We start from the raw sequence: 9,444 nt of genomic DNA, 5'->3' as shown, positions 1-9,444 counted from the left end.
TTGTGTTGGAATGAATAAAAGGGGAAGGGAGGAAAACTTTGCATTTGGAACTACTGATCAAAGTAATTCCCACAGGAAACCTCTCTTAATGAGAGCTGTACAAGAAAAAAAGGGTGGAAGACAAGGAGAGATTGAAAGAGAAGAAAAGAAGGGTATGGCACGCCATTCCTGCACAGAAAATAAAGAGATGAATCACATACAGCGCCTAGTGGAAGACATGGGTGTGTGTGTTGGGTGGGGGGGCTGTTTGAAGGGTGTTTTCAAGATCGTTTTAACGTCTTCACTGAGGGAGCGTCAGAGGCAAGGCCAGGTTAATTAAACCCGAGGGAGTACCAGCTGAGGGGGCCCGCATTTGAATATGTCACAGAAATAGCACGAGTGTGTCAGCCGAGGCCGGGGCTCGGCGAGCAAACATGTTGACTATGCATTACACGCTAAAAGGAAGAGAGAGAAATAGAGACAGTCAGACAGCAAGGGGTGGGGGCTCTGAGATAATTTGCGTGGCACCGATGTTTTGCTCTTCTATACCCAGCGCGCCACCGGATTTTTCTGAGTTATTAATGTTTGTCATTAGCTGCATTACGCTGGAGGACAGTGACTGGAGAAAAAAAACTGCAGAAATTTATATGGGACAAATATTGACAATAGCTGGCTCCTGGGTATTGGAGAAGAAGAAAAGATGCAAACTATGTTAATGAATGGTAATTAACCACAAGGGTTTGTCTCTCCTGGATCCCAGCTAAATTGGTCCCCGAGTTGCAGCTAGAGACAGTCCTGGCCTAATCCTTTATTATAAAAAGATAAAGGAAAACGACATCATTAGCATATATTTGAGAAGGGAGGGGGGATTAAAAAGTGGAATTATTTCTTTTTAATTCCTGAACGGAGGATTCTTCACACCATTGTTAATTATACATAATAAAAAGAAAGGAGGAAAGTGGTGAAGAGGAAAACAAAAGCTAAGAGAGGTAAAGCAGTGTAAAAAAAAGATGACTCGAAGGGAGGAGTGTGTGGTCTCTTGTGTAAGATGCCAACTCAAGGACAGAGGAGACCAGGATCATGGTTTAATATTCAAAATGAATAATAAGAGAAGGAGGAAGAGGGAAACAGATAAAAGGGGTTGGAGGTAGCTATGTCAAGGATGGAACCAGTCCTCTAATACACCCCTGTGCTGTGCTGTGTGCCCATGTGGACCCTTGTTAATGATGTCAACAGCGGGGGTCACTTGTTACAGACAGGAACCATGCTAACAGTCAGCTGTCAATCATGAGAGGGGTGTGAGAACCCTGCTGTCCGCAGAGCACCCTCAGTCACCATCACACACTGACTGACAGTCCTTTGAACTGCTGGAAAAAATACAATAGACCATTTAGACACAGAACACGTGAAATCCACAACACTAATGCAGTCTTTAAAGAACAAAACAGAGACAAAAATGCATCAAGCAGGTTTTTATTTTGAAAATTAAAATGTTTTCAGTAGAAAGTCATTGATATTTAACATAATTATTTATTAAATTAACAACACAACAAATACTTGAATAGAAGCTAGAACACATTTTAACATCTACAAAAAAAAAAAGATACTCTCCTTCAGAAATAAATACTTGCAGTTGCTTTTGATATATACAATTCAGTGGGCTTCAATCACTAGATATGGTCTCTAGGAGCAGTGTAGGATCAGGTCTGATAAATGGATCTACCCTCTTGCAGTGTATATTCTGCTCGGTGCTGCACTCCTGACTTTCTCAAAGTGTCGACTTGGCATTGCTAGGTCAAGTCCCTGCACCCTAAGGTCCTTGAGGTGCCAAATAAATTAGGGGGAGAGGTAAAAGAGAGTTAAAAAAAAAGTATAACTTAAACATTAGCGTAAGCATTTGCCTTATCACCCCAGGTCTGCGTTGAGAGTGGGGGAGAGTGGCTGCACTGTAAATTAGCTTGGCGCTAAAGGGCCCTGTCTGATAGACATAGTGCACTGAGCGCTAACACAGATGTCGAGGGCTCATTTACAAAAGCCGGGCTGCTGTGTTGAGCCAGTGGCCCAGAGTGAGTCGACAGCGCTTTTCTCACAAATATTGGTTCTGCTGCCCCAGCTCAGCTTGGCTCAGCCCAGCTCCCACTGAGTAAGAACCGGGGAGGGAGAGAAGGAGGGAGGGAGAAAAAGAAGAGGATGACAGTTTTCCCAGCCTCAGCCCAGGGAGTCAGGCTTTTTCGCTGACTGGTGTTGCGAGCGTGGCCAGCTCTTCTGTCAGCACTTTCCTCTCCTTCATCTTCACGCGCACAGCCTCCATTAGCTGGCCGGCAGAGGGGATCTGCAGGGGAGGGGAAGGATAGAAAAAGGGTGTGGGGGTGGCAATAGAAGGGGTTAGAGAAAATGAGGAAAACACACAAATGCACCACTATTAAAAAAAAGTCTGATTTTTGACACCTGGCAGCTTTTCAGAGAGCCTATTTGCTGTTTTGTGAAACAACAGAGCCTCAGTTAGGGCCTGAGGACTTGTGAAACTTTAGAGGGACATGTTGAGTGTTTTGACAAAGAAATTCACAAAACAGGCTTCATACCAGTAGTTTCAACACCTAATTCAACTATTTTCTGTTTTCCTAAGCTTCCATTTTAAGCATCACTGGTAGAGTAATATACAATACTAAACGACAGGTTCACATTTTTGTCTGTCTTAAACAGTTTTTCTTCAATGCAGTTGTTTATCTTGTCCATAGTGGCAGTAAATGGATGTCTTTGTATCTAAGAGATACAGGACACAATCCATAGTCCTTAGTTCTGCTGTGCAAAAATACATTCTCGGGTTCAAGCTAAAGCTAATATGAGGTGTCAGTGGTCTGCGTTAAACTAATCAAGGGGGCACCAACTAAATTTTCTCAGTATAAAATTCCCCCATTCTGTTACCACCCTTCCACTGCAGCTCAGCAAGGAAAGACAAAAAGAGGATATTATGTACTGAAATGGTTATAACATTGGACAAACCACACTTGATTTAACAAACTCAGACTGTTGAAGCCTTGTATAAGCAGCTACATTTTGTAATTTATTTTGCATTGAAAAAAGTCTCGATTTTATCCTCCATCTTACATTGAAATCGTATCAGAAAGCGATCTTGAGGACAGGAACAACCATTGCCTTTTTCTGGTGGGGCTCAAGACATTTTCCCCAGAGGCTTAAGTTGATCACTCTTCAGCAGACACGCCTCAAGGCATAATTAAAACATCACTAGGCATCACTAGGGACATTTACAGCATTGTTGTGTTTTTACTGGAGGGTATTTATGTTGGGAAGGTAAGACGGTGAGAACTGATGTCCACTTAATCATACAGGATTACAGAGGTCGAGTATAAAGGAACTTTCTATATGTGTTTGCTTAGTTGTTGTCGTGGAAACGATGAAAATAAAGAGGTCTATAGGCTTCTCCTTAAGAGTTCTGGCTAATTTAGTTTTTCCTCCGAATCGACACAAGGATTTTATGGTCATTAGGGCGCCTGATCAAAGGCAGACATTCATACCATATCACCCATAAATATTCACTTCAAGTTATGTGCAGCCTTTTACAAGCGCCTTTTTCAAGTGAGAGAAACACATTCATTCCCTGAGCAATATCCCAAGTCACATGGCATGAGATGAGTAGTGGACTGGCCAAGCTGAAAATAGTGACTTCAATTTCAAAAAATCTTTCACTTTTTATCTCTTTAGCCTATTGAACCATACACAGAGAAACAGCCTGACACAAGTCTGGACTGCTGTAACAAACTTCACTCAATCTGCATTGGGGAATATAAAGTATTGCTTTGAAGTGATTAACACAAACTCACAACACATACTGTATTGGAATTAGGTCTGCAGCTGGCATGTTTTAAAGACACAAAGGACTGTGATATGATCATTTTATCAATTTCCAATACGTCTGGAGAGCGAGAACTTCAGAAGCTTACATACAAAAGCACACACAGTCCTCATGCCCCTTGAAACCATTCTCCTCTTCATTAAAGTTACTAGGAGCAGGGAACACAAGGCCCCATGTGCCAGGAAGTGTGTGTGTGTGTGTACTTGAGCATGTGTACAGTAGGGAGTCAGTTCCAGCAGCACTGGATGCATCAAACACGCAGCACTATTCCTCAGAGAACCACTCCAGTGAAGTAACTGCTGAGACATCTCCCTCTGCCTCTGTCCCCCTGAGAGAATTCCCTCTCTCTGTCTCACACACACATACACACAATTTCCTAATCAACTAATTGCACTTAGAGCCACTAACTATGCAAACAAACCCACTAAAATAGAGACACAGCCACAACACAAGGCTCTATGGGACAGCAATGTGGGAGACTGGATCATTAAAAGTACCGATATGGGAATATGGGTAAACAACACTAACAGGTAAACATCATCTACATAGACCTAACATGGGTGAAAGTTAGGCCTAACACAGATGTTCAAACTATGTAAAACGCTATCTTTTTTCTTTGGCATTTTAAGTCTTTATCACGGCCAGTGGAGAGATGACAGGACATGAGGGAAAGAGAGATGTATGGTCACCAGGTGGACTTCAACCAGGAATGTTGTGGTTCTTGGTTGCCGTCTCAACACCTAAACCATGAGGGTGCCCCTCTCAACTCCTTCACGAGAAATCAAAATTCACACAAACTGTAACGTATGAGCACGGTGGCACCAACATCTTTATAATGCTTAATTAAAGTTGATATACGTCACCAGGTACTGTGAGAGAACTTTTTGGTCACAAAACAAACACAAGCGCACACACACACACACACACACACAAACGGGACAAGCAGGACTATCATTCCCTTTCATCTAGCTGCCACATTTGCTGGAGACCAATACCCTCCAGGATGGTTGGAGGTAAGCTGTGATGCAGCTGCTCTACTGGATCCCCTGGGCTGCTCAAGGCAGTGTTAGGAACTGGCACTAATGTTATGCTACAGTTGATTTAGCCAGGCCCCTGTCCCCTTTGGCAGAGTTAGCCAGCACCAGCACTAAGCAACACAGCCGCCGTTTCGCAAGAGACCCTGTCCCCTATGGCAACACTAAAAAAGCTACTGTAGCATTAAGCCATGCTAACTCACATCCATTACTATTCAATAGGCCCTGCAGAGCAGACCTTTTGTCTAGGTATGATTTCATGAACATGTTTCAGAAGAGAACTGACATGTAAAGCCACTGACACTGACAAGTGTGTGTGTGTAAGTTGTGTGTGTGTGAAGAGAAGGACAGGGGCTGCAAGCAAAAGGTGTTTTTATGAGCCAATTAAATGACATTGCTATTCTACAGCCTGGGGCACACCTCAAGGCAAGGAGCAGCTCAAAGTTGCAGCACTCCCGTGACCATTGTCTGGTAGTGGCATTACACACAGCAACTTCTTTTTTCTTAAAAGATCGATCATTCCAGCTCTTTTGTCTTCTCCCTCGGAACGGGTTAGCGCAATTATTTCCAAGGGCCCAATTTGTGAGTGGTTGTAAAGATTGTGTCAGGCTGCTGGATATCTAAATGAGTGAGAATGGAAAGGGAGGGGGAATCAGAGAGCTTAAAAGAGATATAAGGGGGTACGTCAACCAAATGTCTGCATGTACGCAGCAAGTGACTACGGAGTGTTTTTCCTCATTTATTTACTAGTTTACAACCTTATCAATACAACAAGTGTTACAGCTGGGCATAATTATGTAGAAACTGCTGCTGAATTTAACTACAATTTTATAACACAGAAGCAACATTTGAGTCCTTCAAAGGTCTGTCAGGAATGTCTACCTGTATACCTGTAACAACATCATAACTTATATACAGTTTGTATGTTTATACTATACAATGATGTACACTACTGGTTAGTTATATAATAACCATAAAACAGTAAGATTTTGGATCCAACTGGTATGACAGGAGCTTTTTTCGAAGGTGTGAATGATTCTTGCTATTAATCTTTGTCCCTGGCTGCTGAGCCATCTCCAATCTAGGCCACTATTCAAGGTAAGGGAGAAGTAGTTACAGTAGTTTTATCACAGAGGAGGAAAAACAGCTCTTTGATCTTTGATCTTCTCACTTTTGTTTGAAAATCAAATTTATCAAACGGGGGAATAACAACAACAACAGCATGATAAATAGATAAAAAAAAGCCAAAGCACAAAGGCACCATACTAAAAAGTCTTGCATTTGATTATCTCCGATAATGAATATGTCACATTTGCAAAGAGGGGCTCAGGTAAGAAAATCACTAAAGCACAGACAAGCCTATTCTCTCCCTCTCCTTCATAATTACCTACCCCTGCAGCGGAGCAGATCCCTCTCTTTTCTCCCCTTTAGGCCACTAGAGACTGATATGAAAGGGAATTGGACACTTGGGGCCACAAATACTGTAATTAAAAATCTCTCCTTTTCTTGATACGTTGTTTGGAAACATCATTTCAGTGCGCAACATGCATTTGTTAGGGATCTGACCTAAATACACCCTAGATTAAACACAGGAAAGCACCGGGTCTTTGTTTCAGGTTCCTACTCATTAGGTGTGAAAATGAGGTGATTCTGGCACGACTGGGGTATAAATTTAGAAAGGTGATATACATACAAAAGAGATGCAACCTTTAGGTAGAATTCAGAAATCGAGAACACACCAACAGTTAGATTAATAGTAAGGCTCATTGGCTGAGTTAATGTACTGGGACGCAGTTACGGACAACAAAAGTGGCTGTGCCTGTCACATACAAAACAAGAAGGGGCTAAGAATTGTTGCCTTTCAGGGTTTGTTCACTGACATAAGGGAATTTAACACATCTAGTCATCTACTCAATGAGGAAAACTTTCACCATTCATTCTCTCTCTTTGTTGACTTATACAATGAAAGTCCACTGTGCTCCAAAGGACGACCCTTGGGTACAATCCGACTGGCAGTAACCGTAAAGCTCCAAAATAGCATCATGACTCAAGAATAATAAGATTATTCACCTGGCCTATTTCCATCCATCTCCTGTGCTGTTTGCTATATTGTAGCTAGCCTGGTGAAGCAATAATCCCAACAGTTTAATGGCTAAGGAACAGCACGATGAGCTGTATCTGCTATTTATTTATGTGAAATGCAAGTTAAATATACTGAAAAAGTCACAGCGTGCTCTGGTAGTAACAACTGAAACACCAGTCTCCTCCTGGGAACCCCCCTCCTAGCCACTGTTCCAGTGACATATTTACAGTACAAAGGCTCGTCCCGAGTCCCCTCCACACGCTTACAAACACACTTACAGAGACAGAAAAAGAGTGGCTGATTTAATTAGCTCAATCATTAAATGAGGCTTAATTAGAGTCACTTTCCTTCGGAGAGAAGTGTGGGACTCAGAGCTGTTCCTTGTCATTACAGAGGCATAATGAGCCACACAACACAACACAACACAACACACTACCCCTCGCCCTCACAGCACCAACAATAGAGAACTTTTTCAGTACATCGGCACTGTAAGGCATCGAGCCTTTGATATGTTTAATGCCGAGGGTTAATGATGTAATGCCCTATGGAAGTGCCAATGTGGTGAGAAGAAGTGGCATGAATAAAGTCTGTTCTTTAACTTTAGATAAATGAAGCCATTTACCGTCGTAGCAATGAGCTACAGGGACCCCTCCCCGAAGTTCGATAAGGGTTTGAAATTACAGGAATGATTTCAGCCCTGTAGTCCATCCATAAATGCCTCTGATGTTTTATAACAAGTCCAGTCTAGATTGCTCCGGCCTGTCTCTACTACTGCCTTAATGTAATGTTCACCTGCTTGTTATAGTTTGGAGGCTGATAAGAAGTGATGCTTGTACGTCTCCCTCGGGTGTGATTGCGAGGTAAATATTAGCAGGCCCACAGCGACACCCCATACCAGTAAACCAAACCACTGTCCTCTCATAAAGAAATCAACAGAGTCAATGACTTTTTAAATGTTATTATGCTGTCATGAGGCTTGAGATGGGTATGTGTGTGTACAAAATGAGTCTGAAAAATGATCTGGAGGGAATGTGTGTGTTTGCATGCATGTGCACACGCTTGCATGCATATGCTCCTCCTGTTCATTATTGTCCAGCAGCAGAAGCCAGTCATTTCCCTGTCTTCATAAAGACTTGGCCCATTAAATTCTACCTCCAGTCAATAATTAGGACTCCACAAATAAACCAAAGGCAATTAAATCAATGCTTCCCCGGGCCGGTGCCTGGACCCCATGGCCCACATGGACACTCCATCTTCTCTGCTGGCCTTATTCATGGTGGGTTGCAGTGGAGCCATACAGTACACCCCCTGGCCTGCTCATGATTATTAGATAGCACCGTCCCTCGATCCTGGCTACAGAGTGCTGCTTATGGTGGCTCTCCACTGAGAGGCGTAGGGTTTGATTTCATTAACTCACCAGTGGAAGTGAGAGATGAGGAAATGAATGCAATGTTTCATTTGGTTTTGAGTGGACATGCGGGGCAGCGGCGAGGGGGCTCAAGAAATGTATGCCATTTCTTTGACATGAAGGGAGCCGTAACTCAACAAGTTGCCTGCAACACACTGTTCGCCAATGTTTTGTGGATGTCTCTCTTTCTTGTTATGTTGACATGTGGCAGTATATGACAGTGATGGCGAACAATGGCCCACACACAGAGACACAGATACACACATACATACCACTCTTATGCTTTTTCACATCTGCACACACACACACAGAGTGAATGATGGGTTTGCTATTGACAGGGCCACTGAGATAATAAAGCGCTGTCCCACTGGCAGCTCCATTAGGTACTGACAGTGACAAGATGAGGCTGTCGTGAGAGTGCACATGCACCCGCGAATATGTACACATACCCAGACACACACACACACACACACAGATGGACACATCCTCATCCTCTTTCAGTGACAGCCAGTCAGTTAAAGACATGGATCTCTCTCTCATCTTTCCTTTCACTGGGTCTATTTCTGTCTCTGTCTTTTTATCCAAAGAAGTGTGTGTGTGAGTGCAGCTCGGGGGTATGATCATATCACTATTAGGAGAGTGTGTTATTAGTGTCACAGGCAGGGTGACAGGCCAGGCCATTTCACTTCACAGATGTTCTGCTTGGTGAGCCTTTCATAAGCTATGACAGAGAGTAGAACGGCGAAGTGGGTACAGTATGAGAGTTCTTGAAGTGTATTCCCTCACTAAGAAACGCTCCCTTCTCAGCACCAGCAGACATGTGTGGTGCAGCTATGCAGCATTATCATAGCGGTCTAAAAAAAAAGAAAAAAAAGAATTAGGGGCTCTACCTCACAGACAGGCGGTGAAAGTGTCTTCATAGACCCTTCCCTTGGCTTCTTAGCATGTGAGATTCAGAAAAACTACAGAAATATGAGAGACACAGACAGAGACAGGGTTTGGTGTCCCCCTGATAAGACAGTAAGCTTTTAAAAACCAAACGAGAGGAAAGCGCGAGATAGAGAGA

General features: G+C 43.0%; 1 protein-coding gene across 1 annotated transcript in view; it reads right to left on the bottom strand.

The window, feature by feature from the left end:
* Positions 1 to 1,529: 1,529 nt before the first annotated feature.
* cntln (centlein, centrosomal protein) overlaps positions 1,530 to 9,444 on the bottom strand; it is an 83,858-nt gene continuing 75,943 nt past the window's right edge. Inside the window, exon 27 of the mRNA XM_035659411.1 lies at positions 1,530 to 2,311. Coding sequence (XP_035515304.1) covers positions 2,201 to 2,311 — 111 coding nt within the window. The 3' untranslated portion in view covers positions 1,530 to 2,200. The remainder of the gene's footprint in view (positions 2,312 to 9,444) is intronic.

Source organism: Morone saxatilis, unplaced genomic scaffold (assembly GCF_004916995.1).
Source record: "Morone saxatilis isolate NCDOM2014 unplaced genomic scaffold, NCSU_SB_2.0 Contig17, whole genome shotgun sequence".
Classification (NCBI taxonomy): domain Eukaryota; kingdom Metazoa; phylum Chordata; class Actinopteri; family Moronidae; genus Morone; species Morone saxatilis.
Note: the sequence above shows the minus strand (reverse complement) of the source record. Positions and strands in the feature narration are given on the sequence as shown.